The 23,496-nt window shown below is 42.9% G+C and overlaps 1 protein-coding gene across 1 annotated transcript in view; it reads left to right on the top strand.

The window, feature by feature from the left end:
* GLUD1 (glutamate dehydrogenase 1) overlaps window positions 1-13,633 on the top strand; it is a 30,598-nt gene extending 16,965 nt beyond the window's left edge. Inside the window, exons 6-13 of the mRNA XM_052678172.1 lie at window positions 2,423-2,602; window positions 3,986-4,123; window positions 6,601-6,738; window positions 6,868-6,948; window positions 7,714-7,837; window positions 8,065-8,156; window positions 11,270-11,332; window positions 12,261-13,633. Of these exons, the coding sequence (XP_052534132.1) occupies window positions 2,423-2,602; window positions 3,986-4,123; window positions 6,601-6,738; window positions 6,868-6,948; window positions 7,714-7,837; window positions 8,065-8,156; window positions 11,270-11,332; window positions 12,261-12,380 (936 nt within the window). The 3' untranslated portion in view covers window positions 12,381-13,633. The remainder of the gene's footprint in view (window positions 1-2,422; window positions 2,603-3,985; window positions 4,124-6,600; window positions 6,739-6,867; window positions 6,949-7,713; window positions 7,838-8,064; window positions 8,157-11,269; window positions 11,333-12,260) is intronic.
* Window positions 13,634-23,496: the final 9,863 nt, after the last annotated feature.

Below are 23,496 nucleotides of genomic sequence, written 5' to 3'. Positions count from 1 at the left end.
AAAAAAAAAAAAAAAAAAAAAATGTGGAAGCTATGAAAAGGACTGTATTCATTAGAGTAGAAAGATTGCTCTGGAGAATGGGAGCTATCTGAGATATGTACAGACTTGGTTAGTTAGTGGATGCACAGGATGTGTGCATGGAGCTTGAAGTGAAAAGGTAAAAATCAAGTAAAAGAATTAGATAGGGGAGAGCCTGTTTGAAACCTAACTATGAAGTCAGGAAGTTGGAGAAGCAAGAACACTACTGCACCAGAGAAAAGGGTTAAGATACAAGTTCAAAGTGTCTGAACTTCTGTATTAGTCTCTGAACTTAGCTGGTGAAGTCTTTAATTCCAGCCAAAAAAGAAAATATTGTACAATCTCATTATAAGAATCATGAAATTGCTTGAGTGGGAAGGAACCTCAAATATCATCTAATTCTGACACTGTATTGCAGGCAAGGCTGCAACCACTGAATCAGGCACTAGATCATGTCACCCATCCAACCTGGCCTTGAACACATCCAGGGATGGGGCACCCACAGCCCCTCTAGGCAACCTGTACCAGCACCCACCACCCCTTAAGTGAAGAATTTCCCTCTGACATGCAATCTAAATCAACCCTCTTTTAGTTTAAAACCGTTCCCCTTTGCCCTATCACTATCTACCCATGTAAAAAAGGGAGCTTATAAATAGGAAAGAAAATTTCATTATCAGAAGGCTTTCTCTTCTCCAGGCTGAGATGTGCTAATTTTCCACCCTCCCCAAATTGACAGTGGTTTGTATGTGGCTTAAGATGACTGGAACGCTACCCTCAGCTCATGCTGTGTCTTCTTGCCAAACCATGCAAGTCTGTAACTACATGTTAACTGTTCCAGAAAATCCATCCCAGGTTTCCAGATCATTGAACTGAATATGACTAAAGTTCTTCATTAAAATCATCCTTTCCACTCTTCTGTACTTCCTGTCCCCAATGTGTGATATGACATGTGAAGGGACTTTAATAAGTACACTTTCCTGTATGCTGGAAGTCTGTATAAAATCTACCTCCTCCTTTGTGAATACATGAAGACAAAAAAATATGTATTTTCAGCCTAAAGAACAGAATGAAAATCTGGTAATCTGGAAAATCTACTTCAGAACACTGTGCTGATTCGTTCCCTTGCAAACCACCACCACAAATCTCATTTATAGTGGATATGCCACCAGAGGGAGCATACAGCTTAATGAGGGAAATGCAGCTACATCTAAGGAAATTGAATTAGTAAATTTATGTCAAGTCCACCATTGGTTTTATTACTTTCAAAATGGGGCTGTTAAATACTATGGTTAACTCACTGTCATTTTCACACAATAAACAGTTGTAGCTTCCATTATGGCTCTAGTTGTTTCCTGCCATTTTGCCACCACTTTTATCTGCTCCTTCCCTTCCTCTCACCAAGCATCTTGCACTCAGGCCACCGGCATGCAAATGTATTTGGCACAAATATTAGGAGGGAGCCTCCCAGTGTCTGTGCTGCTGGCAAAAGAGAAACCCATCCGGCTGCTGGCAGACTCATTACTGTGGATTCCCTTTCATCCCTGCTCTTTCACTCACAGTAGGTGCCAAGGCACTGTCCGACCATGGCTCGAGGGTGTGGGAGCATGGGAACCAGTAGTGACAGAAGAGCAAAGCCCAGCAGTGTGTAGATTAGAAGTTTTTTCAAACTACTAATTTCAACTGAAAATTTCATTCTGGTTTTAAATAATCTACTGATTCCTTGGCTGGCTGTCTAGCACGAATGAAGAGAGTCTTGGTTGTATATAGTGCTTTTCTGAATGAAAGCATGAAAATATCTTACTTTCATGTATGATCTTCATACTGTAGATTTTCCCCAGAGATCAAATTATACCTGTATTCTTTCAACAGGAAGGTATTGGACATGTGGTTCATAAACTGAATTTGTTATAAAGGAACACTAAACACTGCTTATAAATGATTAACTAGCTTTAGTTGGAACTAGTACAAGAATATGTCTGAGCCCTTTAAAAAGCTGAAATGTCAAGAGTAATGATGAAAAGCTTGGCTATAATAGGAGTGAATATTGAAAAACATCCCTCAAAGCCTTTTGACTTATTAAAGATCTGCTCTGTGCTAACAGTGCAATAAGATGTCACTGTAATTAGCTGCAATTTTGCATTAACACATGCACTTTAATGCAACAGAAAATTTGCAGAACACATCCAATTATGCAACTTCCCTGACATCTGCAAGAGTACTTCTGAGAAGCTGTTCAATGAAACTAAGGAAAGAGAACCAACTTACAGATCAGATGTATATACACTAAATTATGTTCCAATTCTCTCAATAGCCGTTTCCCCTTATCCCTGAGGTGTACAAAGTTTCCCATTCCAACTATTATTTGACTACTTCAATAACTCACAACTCCTTCACTGTTTTACAGGATATTAATGCACACGCATGTGTAACTGGTAAACCCATCAGCCAGGGTGGGATCCACGGACGGATATCTGCAACTGGCCGTGGTCTCTTCCATGGAATTGAAAATTTCATCAATGAAGCATCGTATATGAGTATATTAGGAATGACTCCAGGATTTGGAGATAAAACATTTGCTGTCCAGGTAATTTTTTTCTTTCAATGGGAGGGAAAAACGTGATGAAGAAAGTTTCAGAGCTACACTTAAGAAAGGCTGTAGCAATTAACCCTGTTAGCGTTTTACGACTTCTGAGTTAACCTTTACTCTCAAAGTTTAGAAATGCTTTTCAAGCAACACAGGTGCCCTTTAATTTGAACTGTTTTATAAGAACAGACCTTATAATGGCACTGTGTGGGCACAGAGCCAAAACTCCACTCTTTATGAGCATTGGCTGCAAAGAGCAAAGTGAAACACTATTACAGGAGTTCCAAGAACTACTGCATATTTTTAAATTAGCTGTGACACTTCTGCTACCTACACTGCATTTATTGCATTTATTAAAAAAAATGAGGGAGAGGAAGAAATTCTCATTATACTATGGAATGAACAGTTGGAAAAGTAAAAAGCCAACACATTATCCTAAATTTTTAGGGTTGAATATTCATCTTCAGCATTCATAAAGTTTCTGGAGGTTCAAATTTTTGGATTTTCAAAGGCTTTGGTATTCAGTAATTTCTTAAAATTTTAAGAAATATTGTGTTCTATTCACTAGCTTGGAATGGAGAGCTAAATATAGGATTTGAGGGATAGCTTTGTTTTGAGTTGTCTTTAGTACCAGTGTATCAGTGCTTAGAAGCGCTGTAATTGTAGCCTTTAAGTTGTCTTCTAGTTAATCAGTGGGCTCACACAAACATCTCTGCCCTGCACTGAGACAGCATCACAGTATCCCTGCACTTCTAGAATATTGAATAATGACTTAAAGTTAGTTTCATGGAAGGCTGTAGTTTTTTTTCTTGCAAATAAAATGCAGGATTACCTACATTTAAACAATCTGTTTTGTACAGGACAGCTCCAAAAGTATTAAAGAAATAACATAACCTTTCGTATTAAAACACAGCTAGCAGGAAGCTATGTTTATTGTTTTTCATTCCAGGAGAGTTTTATACTTGTAAGCTTTAGACAAATTGAATATTTCTTGGCCTGCAGAGGTTTGTTGGAACTTGGAATGGTTATATAAAAATCCATGAATTCTTCTTAATACCACACCATTTATAGGATACATAGTTGTAATTTCCTAGTATTGATAAAATATCATTTTGAACCTTTCAGAGTAACATTAACAATTCCCTCTATTTTATCCAGTGGAAACAACTTAGCACAGTTTTGCACTGCCAGCTAAAATACATAATTTCTACAGTAGTATTCAGACCAGTAACATTTCTTCCATCGTTCCTATGCACATTATCAAATGCCAAGACGTACCAATAGATAAGGAACTATTTACAGCTTTTCAAATCTATATAAACCCTACTAATAATCATTTTAGCTGAAGGGTTGACTATTTTTCCTTTCTCTTTTCACTTTCAGGGATTTGGTAATGTGGGCTTGCATTCTATGAGATACTTGCACCGTTTTGGAGCAAAATGTGTTGCTGTTGGAGAATTTAATGGTTCTATATGGAATCCTGATGGGATTGACCCAAAGGAACTAGAAGATTACAAATTGGTATGAAACTTACTTATGCAGAAATGCTTTCATTTTTGCTAGCTCTGCAAACACATGGGATGACTATAGACTGGTATGAAATATGTAGCTTGCTCTGAAAGTAACGCCTCATATAACTACCCTGACATCTGCTAAGTGAGCTGAAAAAGTGGGCTGAGAGCAATCCAGAAGGCTCCTGGACTCTATCAAGAATTATTTCCTGAGCCACATAATAGACAGCCCCAGCAAGGGGAATGCAATGCTAGGCCTGTTGCTCAGCAGATGAAGTGAACTGATTAGCGACATCAGGATTGGAGGCTGCCTGGTCTGTGGTGACCCTGTAATGGAGGAGTTCACACTCCTGAGGGGTATCAGGCAGAGTAAAATCAGGAAGCTTAATTTTAGGAAAGCCAGCTTTCAGATCAACCTGAAGTTGATCAACCAGAACTTCAGTCAGTCAACAAAACTCCCTAGGAGTTTGTCCTCAAGGACACAGGAGTGCAGCAGAGCTGTTAGATCAGAATTGTAGACCTCAAGAGATCATCGAGTCCAACCCCCTATAAAAGCAGGCAGCCTACAACAGGTCACACGGGTGGGCATCCAGATGGGTCTTGAAAGCTCCATAGAAGGAGACTCCACAACTTCCCTGGACAACCAGTTCCAGTGCTCCATCACCTGTACCATATGCAAGTTCTTCCACATGAGTATAGAACTTCCTAAGTTCAAGTTTTAGGCCATTACTCCCTGCCTTTGATATTTAAGGAAGCTTTCCTTAGGGCATGAGAGCTCTCTACCTCCTGGTGTAGGAACTCAGACAAGGAAGGCAAGAAACAGGCATGGCTGAAGTGGGACCTGCTGGTCCAACTGGAGAGCAGGGAGAAAATGCATAGACAGTGAAAGCTAAGGATGGGGTCAAGAAGGCCAAGACCCAATTGGAACTGGACACGGCAAGGGGCCCAAAGAAGAACAAGAAAGTCTTCTATAGGCATGTCAGCCAGAAAAATGAAGTCTATAAGGGTGTACCTTCCCTCGTGAGCAAAACAGGCAGGGTAGTAACAACAGACAAGGAGAAAAGAGGTGTTCAACAGTTTTGCCTCCATCTTCACTAGCTCTACACACAAGCCTCGAGCAAATGGTTCAGAAGGTAGAAACTGGAGGGAGATAAAGCAAGCAAAAAAATCAGATTCACAGCAGCCTGAAGATCCTAAGGATCCAGAAGAGTCCTAGTGACACGTATCCCAGAGTCCTGACAGAATGGCCTATGAAGTTGCCGAGCCATTCTGATGACATCTGAAAAGTAACAGCAGTCAGGTGAAGTCCCTGGTGACTGGAAGAAAGGCAGTATAGCCCTTAAGAAGGGTAGGAAAAATGACCAGGGAACAACTGACCTAAGCCTTACCTCAATGCCAGGGGAAATAATGTAGCAGATTCTCCCAGACGTTATGCTAAGGCATATGGAAGAAAGAGTGGTGATAAGGGATAGCCAGCATGGCTTCTCCAAGGGCAGGTCCTGCCTGACCAACCTTGTTGCTTTTTATGATGGTGTAACTGAATTAATGGGCAAGGGAAGAAGTGATCTGTCATGACTTCAGTAAGGCCTTAGACACAGTCCCCCATAATGTCATTCTCTCCAAATTGGAAAGATATGGATTTGACGAACGGGCAGTTCAGCAAACAAGGAACTAGCTATGAGATAACCCAAAGAGTGGTGGTCAGTGGCTTAATATCTGGATGGAGATAATGACAAGTAGTTGAAGAACCCCTGAGGGACACATTTTCATCAGTGACATCAACAGTGGGATCAAGTGCACCTCCGGTAAGTTTGCAGATGACACCAAGCTGTGTGGTACTGTCAACCTTGGAGTTGTTCGAGGTCAGGCCGATCCAGGCTCTGATCAAGCTGTAGATGTCCCTGTCCATTGCAGGGGAGTTAGACTAGATGACATTTGAGGGTCCCTTCCAACCCAGACAATCCTATGATTCCACATAGAGTTCCTAAGGGAGTTATTTCACGTGTCATCTTTTGCATGGAAGGCATGCGAGTGTCTTCATCCCCCTTTCTCAGAAAGCTGGAAAGACCCTCAACTAAACGAAGGCTGTCACTGTAGTACTGACTTTTCATTACTGGTGCTTCTGAATTTCATATGATACAACTTATCCTGTGCATAACAGACTAGTGGATCATTTGAGTATTTGGAAAAGATTGCATTCATCTTGTATTTTAAGAGTTGAAATAAACAGCAGGTGTTTTTTTTGTTTTTTTTTTTTAATTCCAGAGCCCAGACATTTATCAGTGTCTTTGGCCAGAGAGCAATTATGCCTTAATCATATTGGACTGAGGTACAAGACTAGTAAATAAAATGCAAAAAGCAAGCTAATTAAAGATAGCACATATCATCCCTATCTTTCTAGAGTTGTTGCTTCTTCCTTCTCTCTCTTTTATGTTAGTAAAAGGGAAGCAAATTGAGTACATGCACTGGTTTGTTTCCTTCCAACAGCAACATGGGACAATCATGGGCTTCCCTAAAGCAGAGAAGCTTGAGGGCAGTATTCTGGAAACAGACTGTGACATTCTCATCCCTGCTGCAAGTGAAAAGCAGCTGACTAAGGCCAACGCTCACAAGGTCAAAGCAAAAGTAAGTTGGAGAACTCAAAAGCAAATGGAAAATATTGAATACTAGTATCTATACTGGCTTTCTGTAATTAATATGGACAGAAACATACACTTGTCAAGTTAGCAATTATTGTGTTGTGGTTCCTTTTAGATTATTGCTGAAGGTGCCAATGGACCTACAACTCCTGAAGCTGACAAAATCTTCTTGGAGAGGAATATCATGGTTATTCCTGTAAGAGTCTTTTATGACCTTTGATTTTCATTAGTGAGTAATATTTCAGCGAACTATAAACAGCTAGTGTCGGAGAAGAGAGCATTAATGTTGCTCAAGATTTGTAATAATTAAAGAGACTTCATTACAGCTCTAGGTGCCCAAAGATAATTACATGAAAGTGACACGCTTACAAGAGGTAACTACCCACAATTATTGAGTAAATCAGTAGCTTGGCTTGTCTGTTACCTGACATTTGGTCACCTAAGTAGTCCAGTAAGCAAAGAAAGAAGGCCAGGTTAACACACTGGCTAGTTTGTAAAAATTTGTCTGTGGCTTGAACTCCCAACAGAATCGCTTGTTGCAGACTGTATAGTGTAAAAGTTGCCTAGAGTGGTAACTTGGAAGAATGAGAAGTATGACAACATCCTCTTCAACAAAGAAAGAGAGCATCCTGATCAATTAGCATACCTAAAAGGCGTGGCTGATCTATCTTAACTCATTGACTTAGCCAAAAAATATATTAATTCTATTAAATAATTATGCTAAAATAGAATAGTCAGGCATTCCTGAACTTCATATATTTTAAAGTCAAGTCCTCCTTAAATCAGTAGAAGTATTCCCTAGACATCAGAAGATATATACTCTGTCATGTAGGAACAACAACTGGATTGTCTTTCCATAATGTAGTTTAGTATTTTGCAAATCATACTTGCTTTTCCTTAGTAGGATAGAACTGTCTTTATCTAATGATCACATTTCAACACACTCACTGTTTCTTTGCAGGATCTTTACCTGAATGCTGGTGGTGTAACAGTATCCTATTTTGAGTGGCTGAAAAACTTGAACCACGTCAGCTATGGCCGCTTGACTTTTAAATATGAAAGGGATTCAAACTACCACTTGCTCAGTAAGTACACAGTTCTGCTTTCATTCACTATTTAATTGGTAGGATGGAGTACCAAACAGCAAATTTCCTATTTAGTAGGAAACATAATTAAGATGACTCTTCTCTCAGCTCTGCTCCCAGAGTCTGCATTTCTTGGAATGCTGGAAGATTTGGAGACAAATCTTTTTGTTAGTTGTCCTTTCCTTGTCCATTACATTGCCTCTGCTTTTTTTTTTTTCGGTTTGTAGTGTCTGTACAGGAAAGCTTGGAGAGAAAATTTGGGAAACATGGTGGAACTATTCCAGTTGTGCCTACAGCAGAATTTCAAGATAGGATATCAGTAAGTAGTTGCTCTGTTTGCTGCTTTTTTTTTTTCCTTTAACTGTAGCTTTATCCTATTATAAGTACAGTCAAAATTTTACTTTAGTACTGTAGCTAGATGGCTGAACAATTGAAGGAAGCAAGTGATCTGAACAGTTTAAGAATACAGGAAGTAAGCCTTTTTTCCCTCTTCTATTTGGCCACATGCCAATTATCTCCAGTATTGTTATAAAGCTACAATTTTAATACAGACTCGTTTTGTTTGTTCTGCTCATGAAGCAGCAGGATTGCTTCTGACAGATCTTTGGCAATACAGGTGAAGTATCTGCAGGTAGGCCAATAGTCATATACAGAAAGAAGAACGGCACTCACCCAGGTGGTGAAGGGGGATGTCTGGCTATGCATCATTCCTTCTCAGGAACCAGCCTAGCTCCAGAGATGTTCTCTGTTCAGTGGCTGGCCCTTACATGGAGCCCAGAAAGGCTCCATTGTGGTCGCAAGGGGAGCACAAGTGCAAACAATTTGCCCATGCTCCCTGGGCCAGCCAAACCCCTTCACCAGATGCCTAACAGTTCCCCTACTGTGTTCATGTCTGTTCTGTAGTGTTTGATGGGTATTTAAAGTACTACCCTGTTTTCAAAGTTAGTTCTCTCCATAGTAGCTGTTATGGTGCTGTGATTTGCATTTAGAATGAAAATAGTGTTGATAACACTGGTGTTTTAGTTGTCACTGAGTAGTGCTTACTCCTACCTCCTATTAGAAAAGTATGAAGTACCATCTCTTTTTGTGCAAACAACACGAAGGCAATTGGGATATTTTCAATCTATGACTACCTCAGATTTCAGGAGTTAATCATACGAGAGTTGCATGTTGCTGTTCACCTAGCAGTCTGTTGCACTGAGAAACTCCACCCATCTTCATCCATTGTTCAGATGGAGATGTATGGATTTTTTAATCTGGAGAAGGATGCAGAAGGTTTTCTGTTGGTTTTTAAACAACCTAGTAAGGAAATGACTAAGTTGTTTTTTTTTTTCTGCCAATACTTTTGTCTACAATATACTTCATATTTTAGCTGGCTAACCTGATCACAACACATAGATTCTACAATCTCTTTGATTCCTGTCTATTAAAGTCTGTTAAGCACTTATAGCAAGAAATACTGCCTCAGTAACTATCAGAATTTGTTTTGGAAGTCTTGTTAATATAGTTTACCAGGGTTTTCTAACAGCTTTCAATAAGAAGAGTGGTGGGGCAGTGGCACAGTTACCCAGAGAAGCTGTGGATGCCCCATCCCTGGAGATGTTCAAGGCCAAGTTAAATCAGGCTTCATCTGATTGTTGGCACCCCTGCCTGTGGGAACTCAGTGATCTTTAAAACTCCCTTTCAAATGCAAGTTATTTGATGATTCATTCAAAGAACCCATACCACAGACAGCTTCATATAGCATTTCTGTAAATTCAAGATAGTACAGACAAGAGTATAGAATGTTCCTTTGAGACTTGTATTAATGGGCAAAAAAAAGTCATCTAAATTGTTATCTAACGTGTACCAATACAGGGTGGGAAAAATCTTAGTACAAAATGATAAGTTCATCTACCTGAGCTCAAAAGGAAGATCTGGAGGTAACAACAGAACATAGAACCATAGAATCGCTCAGGTTGGAAAAGATCTTAAAGATCATTAAGTCCAACCACAACCTAACCATACTACATTAACAACCCTCTGCTAAATCATGTCCCTGAGCATAAGCTTAGAAATGCACAGCAATTAGAAAATGAATGCAGTGATAGTAATCATTCTGAAATGAAAAGAAGATTGGCTATATAAGACTGACAATGCCATAATTTAACTCCAGAACGTGCCTGCCTTCTCAGCTCTGCATGCAGGTTTCATCTCTGTATCTTATAGTGCTGTAATGTTGACAGTTTTAAAAAAAATAGAATAGTCAAAGATACAGAAGTTCTACACGTATAAAACAACAACCTACTCCAGGTACTATTACTCTGAAATAGTACAGAGATAGTAATCAATAAAATGAGTGATGTGAAAATGGATGGGTAACAACAGCCATCACTGGATGGAAGAGTGAACAAGAATAAGGTGCTGTCAAACAAAACCAATAAACAATTCCAACAGTCAGTTAAGCTGTAGAATACTTTGCCAAGGGATGTATGGAAGCTGAAAGTGATAATTGGTGTAGTGGTTTTTTTTTTTATACATAAGCTCAGGAGAAGATAGAGCAAGTAATCAAAGGGAAAAAAATGAATTAGAAAAACCATCAAAGCATCCTTTCCTCAGTAAATCAGGGGAGGCATGCGTGAACTTGGTTTGCTGTCAGATGACAGGAATAGACTGATTTAGTATGGTGCTGGCATTTGCCAAAGTGTTACACTGAAGGAATAGCATAGTAAATACATTTAGTGGCTTGAAGTCATTACTGTCACCTCTTTAACACAAGCCTTACAAACTGGCCTAGTAATTTCTACAGACCAAATGAGTATTTGAGGTAAACATTTGAATGAACATTTGCATCAAATGAGTATTTAAGGTAAACAAAATGAACGTTTGCATCTGTTTCACGAAGCAAGTCTCAAATTAGTAGTAAGTGACAGTAGTCAGAATGATGGAACACTGACACTCTAACATCCCCACATTTCAATTAGTTACTGTTCAGTGCATTTACATTTCAATGGCAACTAAGTCATTCTGGAGCTGCACAAAGCTAATACACTTCAATCTATGAATTGAGAATTTATGCCCTTCTTAAAACCTGTCTTCAAAATAACTGAAATAACTTCTGTAAGTTATTAATTCTTGAGAGTCTGTTTAACATTTAGGACATGTTTTGAAAACTGAAAGTGGTAGTTACAACATCACTGAAAATGCTAGCATTATGCAATTGGAAGCTAGATTTCATTGACTTACATCTAAGGTTTTACAATCAAATTGACCTAAGTTAGCACTTCTAGTAATAGTAATGGCAATTCAGTTTGTCTTAACATCAGTCACTATAAAAAAAAATGAGAGAGCAAGCTTCAACAGCTACACGAATCTTATCTATTGTTCTTAAAATAGGATTAGTACCTTCTTGTATGCATGAATAAGTCCTGACTGTACTGTGTATTATTGCAGGGTGCATCTGAGAAGGATATTGTCCACTCTGGGTTGGCTTATACAATGGAGCGTTCTGCTCGAGTAAGTATTGCTTTAATGAATCTATGTGTAGGAGAAGAACTTATGGCTTTGCTACATCTTTTTTAAAAGCTGTTTCTCCTATAAAACAGCAAAACTTCTTCTGATAAGATCTTCACAATACCAGAAAAAGTATTATTTGGAATACCAAGAGTCAAAGACAGGAAAAAAGCTGACTCACCCTGCTGGTGATATGGGTCTCTGGCCATGGAGCATTACATCTCTAAAAAGGACCTTCATCAACAAAACATTCTCCTCCTCTGTGGCTGGCCCTTAAATGGGCTGGAGTGTTGGGGGGATGGACCGAGGGTCCACCACTTCTAGTCACCTGAGAAGCACAGGTAAATTGCCTGCAGCTGTGCTCCCTGGGCCAGCCATACCCGTTCACCAGCTGCTCAGTCATCAGTTCAGGCTGTGATCTAACAGTTCCCTGACAAATGTATTCTGCAGAATTTATTAGGTGCGTATACAGTTTATGAATACTGTTCTCAAATGTTTCTGTTTTGTGCAGTGATGACCAAGTTTAACTGGGCGTAGAAAACATTAGAGACTAATGTAAGGTATCTGGAAGAATTTTCTAGAGGAAGCTATGGTGATTAGAAGGGTATTAGTTATCTTTTTATACCTGCCTAATATGTCCGTAGGAACACCTTAGTTTAGCATCAGCAGTTTTAGATTGATCCCTTTACGAGGTATTTCTAATTAGTTGGGAAGCACTACTTGAAACCTTGTCTTTCTCTGTAGAGATTTGAGACCTCATAAATCGTAGATGTACAGAGAACTGAGAAATGTTAGACTTTATTCTCAAAGAATCTGAGCTCCGGTATCAGTGTTAGGGGCTTTTACGCTCCTGCTTGGATCCTGCAAGCAGAATCTGATGTAGTTCCTATAGGAAACTTGCAGAAATCTCATACAACCTTTTCTATTTCAGCAAATCATGCGTACTGCCATGAAGTACAACCTGGGTCTGGACCTGAGAACAGCTGCCTATGTCAATGCAATTGAGAAGGTCTTCAAAGTATACAACGAGGCTGGCCTGACCTTTACATAAGCAGGGTGTCACTGCTCCTTGTTGTATCCCATCCCTCTTGCCGTCAATGTACCCTCTTCTTGGAAAAGCTTATCACAAGTTTACATGTAACCACAAAAATTTATTTTCTTCTGACATTATAGTGGATTCTATTCTCAATTAGTTTCAGTCCAGACTAGTCTTTTTTTACAATAAAAGTCCATGGGTTAGGAAATTGTATACAAGCATGTATCTGAAGATAACAGTTCATCAGCACTTGTGGGGGACGTTCTGGGTATTTCACCTACAAAACAAAATGGTACATTTTATGTATGAAAGAGTGGTCTTGCCACCTGAGCCACTTCTCAAACTTCAGATCAGATACTGTACTGGATGAGCACTTAGCTCATTATTACTTCATGCACTTTTGTTTAATGGTATAATTTTGGCTTTGGCACTTTCAGTAAGGCCTTGTATGATCAATGCTATGGCATTGTCAAAGGAAGAATGGGCCTCCAGCAGGGATTAACTTCGATAGGAGTCTAATTTGTTTTTTAGTAAAGCTTCAGGCCTGTTTCTCTCTAGGCAATGTTTTTTTCTTTAACTGCTGCTGTTATAGGACTGCGCCGTATTGCTTGCTCAAGTTAGCTTGGCTACCACCATGAAGTATGTAGAGTTGACAAACTAATATTTTTATAAGCTGAAATTATCAAGCAATTATAGTTACATTTTTAAATCAAGCATCTATGTAATTATTCTGACTACAGATTTTCTTTTTTTTTTTTTAAGAAAAGGGATAGTCTGAATTTGCTAAGCAATCATACCTGTTTTTAACATTCTTTGTCAGTCTTTTCTTCCCAGAGGCTTTTTCAAAATTAGATACTGCCTCAGTGAACAACTACCATGAAATATAACCCAGAAATCATTGGCCAAACTACAGAGGAGCTAGAATGCTGCTGTAAACTTAATTGACTGTCTTAATACGCAGCTTCTTTTTTTTTTCTTTTTTTTTTGCCATCAGAAGGTCGTGACAGTTTTGAATATATTCAAATACAACAGAATGGACCTCAACACATTACTGGATCAAGCACAGTTTATAAAGTCTAAGGCTTTTGTCCAGCCGTGTCCCCTTGAAGTGCCAGTTGTTATTTATGTAATGAATATGAGTGTTTTTTTCTAAAAGACAACTAGTCCCTCCCAGAAACTTATGTTTTTTTTCTATCTACTTTGTAACTGCATAACATAACCTGGAGAGAAGAGCAGTTATTAAACAAAAATTGATCTTTCCAAACCAACTATGCTGTTGTTTTACTGCTTTCTATTTCATGCAAAAGCTTCCACTGGTTACAACCAACTCATGAATCTTCACAATATACTTGCTGATTTGTTGTGTGGTTACTGGTAAAATACTGTCAATAACTTCTTGTAAGGGGCTCACTCATACAGATATGTCTCATGAGCTTGGCAGACAAGATGGTTGAAGTTAGATACATGTGTTGCTCCAAAAGCAGTGCCTCCTATTTATTTCCACAGAATCTGCAGCAGATACAGAGAACAATAACACTGTTTGATAGAGCAAATTCTCTGCTACAAAACACTGTTTTTCAGCATAGTCACCACCATTAGCTATAATGAAGAGAGCCTGTATGAGCCACGTTCATAAAAATCTGCACCAGCAGAGGTAACCCACTGTTGCTGTTACTGCTGATGAAACACGACCCACTGCCTCGCATCCACTGGTTAGTCTCCATAAATATTCAGCTAGCACTGTTGAATGTCAGTGGGTGCCATGTTTTCCACATGGAGGAATTTAATGACACACCTTTGCTTCATCCACATTTCCATGCCAGACGCCTTTTTGCCAGTCCACCTCTCCGCTGCCATCAATACACAACAATAAATGTAACAGAATATCTGCGGGGCATTCCAACCTCTTCTACCATCCTACTCCTACCATTGTGTTAGTGAAATGAGAAAGAATCCTATAGGTTGAGTTGTGCTATCTGCTGGCATGGTTGTTGAAAATTTGGCTGATAGTTTTTTCCTGCCTGCCCCCTGATTTGCTCTACTTCTCTCCATCAGTTAGCTGTTCAGACCTGAAGAGTGGGGTCCTGTCACTGTTGGAGCACACAGACAGCTGGCACAGATCGCTAAGTAGGATCTTGAGGACCATCTTGTTGCAAGTGCCTGCATGGGCTGTTTGCCACCCACCAGATGAGGCAGCCAGAGGCCTCATCCAGCCTGACCTTGATGAGACTGACGTTCAGAATCTGATTTCAGATTACAGCATATCGTCTGATCTGTCCTTTGCTTGTCAAGCTGTATCAGTGAGTCCGGACTTTTTGTGATAGATATCCTCTTTTGAAATTGTGGTGTGCATTATAAGCTACGCTGGTGCTGAGTTAAGTGCAGTGCAGAGGTCAGTTCCAGCAGCATCAGATAGTTAAGAACAAGATGCTATGCTTTTATCACATCTCTCCCAAGTTCAGGCAACAGCAAAAGAAGGAAAAAAGCAGTAAAATTTCACACACTTGCTATGGGCAACACCAGCCTTTTCCTAACCACAGCTGAAGGAAACAGCCATACTCTGGGCTGTAGATTACAAATATAACCATTGTGTTTCCCTATGGCAGATGTAACTTAGATTTTAGCTCAAACATTTTGGAGAACACTCCCCCCCTTACACAGCCATAGAGCACACACACAAGTGTTGCCTCTAGCTACTGCCATGATCTCTGTTTGCATTTGCTGGCACACCACTGGATGCTTCAGCAAGAAAATTGCTTGGATTTTTGGAAAATTGCTTGGGCAAGGTCCCAGCCAATACCTGATGTTCCACGTGAGCACAGATTTCTAATGGCTCTGAGCCATGCCTACTGCCTACAGCAAATTTGGTGGGCACGTGCAACCTCCCAAGAGCATGGGTAAGGGTACCCACAGTTTTCACAGTTACCTCCCTCCTGCCAGCTACTCAGAATCACAGAATCACAGAATCGTAGGGGTTGGAAGGGACCTCCAGAGATCATCGAGTCCAACCTCCCTGCCAAAGCAGGTTCCCTAGACAAGGTCACACAAGTAGGTGTCCACAGGTCTTGAACATCTCCAGAGAAGGAGACTCCACCACCTCCCTGGGCAGCCTGTTCCAGTGCTCTGTCATCCTCACCTAAAGAAGTTCTTGCGCACATTCGTGCGGAACTTCCTATGCTGCAGTTTCTGGCCATTTCCCCTTGTCCTGTCTCCACTCACTGCTGAAAACAGTCTGTCCTCACCACTCTGCCCCCCACACCTTAGATATCTGGATCAGGTCCCCTCTCAGTCTTCTTTTCTCAAGGCTGAACAGACCCAGTTCACTCATCCTTTCTTCATAGCAGAGATGCTCCAGGCCCTTCACCATCTTTGTGGCCCTCCGCTGGACTCTTTCCAAGAGATCCCTGTCTTTTTTGTACTGGGGAGCTCAGAACTGGACAAAGTACTCCAGATGAGGCCTTACCAGGGCGGAGTAGAGGGGAGTAAATGCAAAAAACCTGCCACGCAGAAGAGCGAGTACAACAACCATTTTTCATGTCAGCAATGAAATCAGTGCTGCATCTGCTGTCATTGATGGCACCTGTCACCGTCAGGAAGAAGTGCTTACACAGTGACAATTCCTCCTGTCATTTCAAGATACCAAGTAAGTGACCTCTAAGTTATGTCTTTAGTAATTGGTGAGAATGTAGCATCCAGTTCCTTACTAACTGCAGTAGCAAATTCTCTTCTTGTTGAAGCTCATGTGCATGTAAGTTCTTTTTTTTTTTTAAAGCTCAGACTTTCTCAGTACTCATCCTTTCACCACGTTTGATAACTGCCCATCTCTGTATTTGACCACAGCTGCTCTGTGCTGCATCAGTGCTTTGCTGCTCAGAGCTGTTGAAGTTGCGCTGACGATTTAGCTCAGTGGCACGTTAGGCACTTGGCCAGCAGTTTCTGCTGTTAATGTTTCAGTGCCAGCATTGGTTTGAGTGTCACAGTACCATTTTATGGTGGTCCCATACACCGTAAACACACTCGATCCTTCATCTGTATAACTTCTAATTGCAATTTTACAGGTAAGATCAGCGCACAGAAGCATGCAGGTACTTACCTTGTCCTGAAATCACTGTTGAAGTATTCAGCTTGTGAGACTTGCCATGACTTCAGCTCACCAAGTGGGAGAAAACCCCATATCTCACGTCCTCGGCCCATATGGAGAGGGCCACTTACATCATGCCCACTCAGAGCCTTCCCTTAGCTCTGACAGTGTTTGGCTGCACTAACAGCAACTTCAGCAGTCTGCTGGGCAGTAATCCCACCTTTCCACATCGCTGATTGTTCTAATGTGTGTAATCAGAATAATCCCAAAGAATGCGTGCCAGACATGTACACAGTAGGGGTTTTATTTATTATATATAATGTATTAAGAATACATTCAGTGATGTTATGTTATCTTCATTGTCCAAAGCTTTTGCCCCAGGAAGTTGCTTGATTTGCTACATTTTTTACAGCTTTTTCACCAGTTTCAGCAACCTTGTAGACTTCATCGAGAGCTTTTGAAAAAGAAAAACAAAGGTAACTGCAGCATCACTGCATTATGTTCCCCTTCCCCACCAGGTGTGGGTAGGAGGGGAGGTGGAGAGGAGAACACACTAAAGGGGTCTTGTTGTGGCACAGTCCTGCGTGGGCAAGGAAAGAATGACCCCATTGCTGTTGGCTGGCCAGCCCTGGCACTGCAGCACAGCCCAGCTTGAAGTAGGCTGATGCTCCTGTGGCCCAAGAAAGCCCAGATCAGAGCAGAAGTGCTGTGCTATGGAATGGAACATGCTAAGAAAACAGGGCTCTGCCCTCCCACTGCAGTCACTGAGGACAGCAACATGGCTGGCATGATCTCACAAGAGGGTGGGTGTTGGGACAGGGGCAAGGGACCCGTCTGAGATTTCACTGGAATGACAGTGAAAGCATCAGAAACATGACCGTACCTTTCTGACCAGCATCCTTGGCCTGTTCCACTGCTTGCTGCACAGTCTGGCCCACTGTGTTAACTGAAGAGTAAAACAGCATCAATTAAGCAGTCTTTATCCGTCCCCCTAAACTCAGTAATCACATCTCAGAAGATGATTCTAAGAAGAAAAATCAGTCAAATACAATTTTGGGTGAGTGACCTTCAGCTGAACCTGTTTGTCTCATTCGCCCTGGCTCTGTGTCGTACCATTTTTACCCACTGCATTGCCCAGCCCCACAGGCTGCATGAACAGCCGGGCTGCTTGTGAGGGGAGGGCAGGAGCATGAGGACAGATGCGTGGGGGAAAGGACAGCATTTCAGTGGACTGGGGTTGCCCAGAACTTCAGAACTTCTCCAGGCCTGGGCTGAATTGCTCTCCAGCAAGCAGCAGCTATGGCGTTAAGGCTGTCTCAACCCAGTGGCCTATTTCTCCCTCGATTTGTAAGATATTTGTACTGCATAAAGCTACACTAATTATCATCACACATCTCCTTCTGGCACAGTTCACCAGCTGGTGGATGAGGTGGGCTGAGGAAGATGCAGTCTACAGCTCCCTTAGGAGCTATTGGGCGGGTGCTAATTTTAGATACTAGCAAAGGCCAGTTGTGCCAGTCCAAACTTAGAAAGGCTCATGGGACTAAGCCTGCAGGGCACAACCGAAGTACTTTGGAGATGACGTAGTTAGCAGTTGCGGAACCACCAGTTGGACAGCCTTGTTCTAGTTCAAGAACTGGCATAAAAACCCTTTTTGTTTACATTTAAAGAGGGATTTGGAGAATACCTCTGCTGATAGCACTTCCAGGACTATGGGTGGTGATGTGAGTTGAGCACCCTGTTGCTGTTACCTACTGTCACTCCCCAAGGCAGGCATGAGACTGCCTGGGAGCCCTGTTGGGAAGAGAACATGCTGCGATGCAGGGCTGCCAGGAAGACGTGTGTGGGGTTCAGGCCAAGGGCTGTTGAGAGTGTCTGAAGGGCTGGCTCAGCTGCCAGCATTTGGGGCAGAAGGGGAAGGACTGCTGCAATCTAAAAGCTCTGCTCTCAGAGTTGGTTGTCTCTTAAACACTTAGTTCAATTGTCAGAACACTGAGATAACTTCTCGGCCCATTCAAGAAGACAAATAGCATGTCTAAAACTCCCACATCAGTCTTCCGGCACAGGAAAAAGTTGATAACAGTCCTCTAATGTAAAGAAATAGAGCAGGAACATGAAAATCTCCACAGAATATGCATGTCTAGGGCTGCTCTAAAGCAAAAGCAAGAGGAATTTTTCATTTGAAAAGATGAGTGCTTGCCCATGTTGTAGTGTTTTCCTTCCATGCTTCAGCATGAAGATGTTCTGAGAATCACCTCAAATTCTTTAGAAAAGAGGCCACTAGGTGTGGTGAGGGGTCTTTCCTCTTCCTAATGAGCTGGCCCAGGGACAAACAGTAAATAAACAAGAGGCTTCCTATTTGCTTCATTGATCACTGCTTAGAGGATCTGCACATTAGGAGATAATATTAGAAAAGAAATCCTTAAAGCAGTATTTCTACTGCATTTGAAGTCACCTGCAGTGCCCAATTTCACTCTACAGGCATTAGGCAAACTCAGCTACTCCCGTTTGTATGAAGCACAGAAGTCTGAGGAATTGCATCACAGCAGTCTTTGTGTGAGGGCTTCACAGACAGTGGCTCATCTAAACGGCACATTGCTTCATCCTGGGCAGGGACTGAAAGCATCACAGCACCAAGCTGCAGGTGCCCCAAGCCCAATGACTGCACCAGGGCTTGTGGTGGGATCAGCAGCTGCAGCATTAGCTGGGCACGTCAGAGACCTCAGAGCTTCAAGAAGCAAATCCATCATGGTGTTGCAGAGCTCATATTTTCACAGCTGTTCATGTTTTGAAAAAGTTGTGAAAAAGTAATGCAAAACCTGAATGGCCTCACTTTCCCTCTCAGCTTTCTGCCGTCCTCTTCCCTTCAGCACATTATCCATCTGGCACTCACTCAGTGAAGGGATGCGAGCAGCACCGGGCAGCCAGCATTTAATTCTGGTCCCTCACTCGCTTTAGCACCAGTGGGGTTTGAGAGCAGCAACCACGCCAGCCACACCCTCAAGAAGAGCATCTGCAAAGCTGCGTTCATGCATGAGACATCCACCCATGCTGCAGGGCCAGAAGCCCACAGCAGTGCAGCAGGGCACACACCTCCCTACCCAGTTGGAGGCACAGGGAAAGCAGCCCATGGTATTTACCTGCCGCCTGCGCAGCACTCTCAGCCTGTTGCGTTGCTTCCTCGGCGAGCTTCTTTCCAATCCCAAACATGGCTGCTGCTGGTCTGCTCTCCCCACAGAGGATGGGCGATCGAGTCTCTAAGTTTGGTTCTGTTACAGTGTTCAGCAAAGTGCAGCTTTATATAGACAAAGCAGAACTCCTCCCCGTAGTTAGAGGGCAAACACAGGCTGAGCGGGACGCGGCGAGCCCTGCTCGGTGATTAATACGCCAGGCATAAAAGGGCGAAGAGGCATTAGTGTTTGTTGTGCTTTCCTCCCCAGAGAGGGGGTGGGGATTCATCGGCAGAAGTTTTCCATGGCCCAGGAATCAAAGCTTTGTTTTCCATGGCAAGAAGTTGGTAAACAGAGCGCATTCCACAGCTGTCCTTACAAAACCTTCCCAGGAGGCTGCCGGGGCCAAAAAACATCCTAGTCCTCAGCTCAAGAATTGCCTAAACCAGCTCTGGTATTTCAAAGCCTTACATAGAAAAGTATCCAGTTTCAGAGGATTCTCGCTTACTGTTTTTCCCCTCCGGGTAGGCTTAAACTCATCGTTATAAAACAAATGGGAGGAGCTAACCCTGCTTTTTTGAGGAGTACGTGATGAAATCTTTGTTGTGCGAATGAGCTTAGCAGTTTCATACTCTATCATAACACTGCCCAGCAGCCTGTCCCTGCTAGCCCTGTGCCCGAGGACCTGCAGGCAGGAGGGCAGGCAGTGCATCCATCCTCCTCCAGCCTGCCCCAGTCCCTCTGGGAGGGCTCCTGGTGCTTCACAGCTTCTCACAGCCAGAGCAGCCAGCCTGTGCCTCGTTGGAATCACCTGCTTTCTGGCAGAGTTAGTTCTTGCACCCTTTCACACTATGTACAAGGATCTGCCACTGCTGAGAAGCAATTGTTGCTGGAGTAGGAGGGAAAAAGAAAAGAAAAAAAAGCATAACCTGCCCCAAAACAAGATGCTTGCTAGTCAGCCTGACCTTCTGCTCACAGCAGGCTCCTGGAATGCCTCCCTCCACGCCAGGCAATAAACTGCTTCAACAACAGCTCCTTTACTCTTTGCCCACCTGCATTTCAGCAAAGTATCACTTTTCTTCCAAGCACTGCAGATCTTCGTTGGCATACAACAGGACATTGTGCTCAACTAAATAGGGTACAGAGGGATGTCTCCAGATCATGTTATCTTCTGTCAGCAGAGATTACTTACCATGTTGGAAAACAGCTTCTACCAAAACACACTTCTGAAAAGCAAACAAATAAACAAAAGAAAACTGACCCAGACAAAAGTAACCACTTTGTTACAAAAACCAAAGCCTTTGACCTCAAGAGAACCTGATGAAGTTTATAATGCTTCTACAGCGCAGTGAAAACCCAAAATGCTTCAGATAACCTACAGCAGCATTAGGCCTGTGGAAACCCATTGCACAACAGCAGGGCCATAGAACATTCACCTATTGTTCTCCACAACATCCTCAGCTATCTACAGCCAAATCCATGTTCAGGAAATGGCAATTTCCTGGCTCTGTGCTGCTGCCTCACTTGCTGATGGTGACAGCTGATGGTGAGGGCAGTGGGTCCCACAGCCAACAGCAGGCTCAGGCTCTTGTCACTTGTCACTGTTGGCATTGAACAGAACCACAACTTCTGGGTTTAGATGTTGTGCTAAGGACGTGGTTTAGAAGGGAAATACTGGTGGCAGGTGGGCAGTTGGACTAGGTGATCTTGGGGGTCTTTTCCAACCTTGATGATTCTTTGATTCTAAGCGTCAGGGGAGGTTCAGGTTGGATATTAGGAAAATTTCTTCTCAGAATGAGTGGTGATGCATTGGCAGAGGCTGCCCAGGGAGGTGGTGGAGTCACTGTCCCTGGAGGTGCTCAAGAAACAAGGAGGTGTGGCACTGAGGGACATGGTCAGTGGGCATGGTGGGGACAGATCGAAGGCTGGCCCTGATGATCTTAGAGGTCTCAACCTTAATTATTCTGTGATTCTATGAAAAGTTATTATGAACAGCTGGGAGAGTGGACTGGGTTCTGACACATCAACATTTTGGACTATAAGCCGAAATGTCCTCAGTCCTACTGCTGATGGCAATCAAGAGAATGACCCTGAGCAGACACACTGATGCAGTCACAGCCAAAGGCTGAGCGCACACTTGGCCCCACCATGCAGCAGCACAGGGTGCTCACAAACTCAATTCCTCAATAGCCCTCAGGCATTTAATGGCAGCATTTGTCCACACAGGCAAGGTGCCCAAATCCCCTTCGCGTGGCACCTCGAGGCTCTGACAGCTGAGGGCACACTCAGGAGCAAATGGGAGGAAATGTGAGATCTCACGTGTCAGATACATTCCTATGTCCCTCTGGGCAGTGGCACATGAGTTGGCAAGGGCTGTCTCTGGCTGCTTGGCTTTCATGTGCCATCTGGAGCCATTGGGTGGGATGGGAACATATATTCCTGGCTGTGACTCAGACACCCCTGTGATGCATAGGGGAGTGAGAACCTGAATGCTTCAAGGCCAAAGAGCACTGCGAACAAAGCTATGACCCCATTTGTGGAGCAAAGCTTTACAGTTCAGATCTAGAAATTCTTGCCAGCAAGTGACTCAGACTCACGGGTGCCTGTGCAACAGCATCTACCCTCAGGACAAAGGGGCTGTGATGTGTGTATCGCATCCTGCACTGTGATGGGGTGCATCCAGTGAGAGTGCTATGGCGACCTTAGCATGGCAAAGGTCGGCTCCACAAGCACAAAGCAGTGGGAATGGTATCTAAAGTAACTGTTTCTATTCTCTCAGGTAACTGTTCTGCTGGGAAACAAACCATCAAAACTGCTTGGGTTTTAGCAATGTGGACTGAGCAGTGCTTTGCAGAAAGTAAGGTACTCTGAAGACCTGTGTGTGGGCCACCACAAACACAGCATGGCACTGTGAAATTCCAAGCCTGAGTGATTGTTCTCTGAAGATTTCACCGTCGGGGAAGTAACCATGGAAAGCACTAAATAATTAAGTACTGTGGAGTGTTGCCCAGTAACTGAGTGCAATAGTGCAGCACTTTTTCTGTGAGCATGCACTTGGGTAAATATTTAGGCTTTTAGAGCTTTAAACGACTATGGGCATTGCACCGGGATGCTGTGCAAAGCCCTGGACTATGTTTACTCAGTGGTGATGTATCACCTATAGGTTCCTCTGAGGATTTTCAGCATGTGCAGTTCCTGGGTAGCCCACAGCCAATCCCTCTGCCAGTGATGAGCGGCCATTTTCCAGGGCTGCATTAGTGAAGGTCGGTGCTCCCCATAGCCCCACCACCCCCAGCTCCTGGCTGAGGGCTGTGAGGCAGGGCTGTTTGAACCTGCCCATGCTGCTCAGTTTCTAGATGCCTTCGTGAGGTGGAGCAGTGGATGTGCTGTGCATTAGGGCAGAAAAAAACTGGAGCTGGCTGCTAACAGGTGCAGACTGGAGCAGCAGGCACCCAGTGCCTGTTCTGCCATAGGACCTGCAGTGCCGTGCCGGCCATGCCTGGCTCACCTCTAGCAGAGCATGCAGCAGTGCAGCACCCACCTGCCTTGTGGGGTGGCCATATCACAGAATCATATCATAGAATGTCCTAGGTTGAAAAGGACCACAATGATCACCCAGTTCCAACCCCCTGCTATGTGCAGGGTTGTCAACCAGCAGACCAGGCTGCCCAGAGCTACATCCAGCCTGGCCTTGAATGCCTCCAGGGATGGGGCATCCACAACCTCCTTGGGCAACCTGTTCCAGTGCCTCACCACCCTCTGGGTGAAAAACTTCCTCCTCATATCTAACCTAAACCTCCCTGTCTTAGTTTAAAACCATTCTCCTTGTCCTGTCATTATCCACCCTCATAAATAGCCATCATTCATCAAGCCAGCAATC

The sequence above is a fragment of the Tympanuchus pallidicinctus genome, unplaced genomic scaffold (genome assembly GCF_026119805.1).
Source record: "Tympanuchus pallidicinctus isolate F22 unplaced genomic scaffold, pur_lepc_1.0 scaffold16, whole genome shotgun sequence".
Classification (NCBI taxonomy): domain Eukaryota; kingdom Metazoa; phylum Chordata; class Aves; order Galliformes; family Phasianidae; genus Tympanuchus; species Tympanuchus pallidicinctus.
Note: the sequence above shows the minus strand (reverse complement) of the source record. Positions and strands in the feature narration are given on the sequence as shown.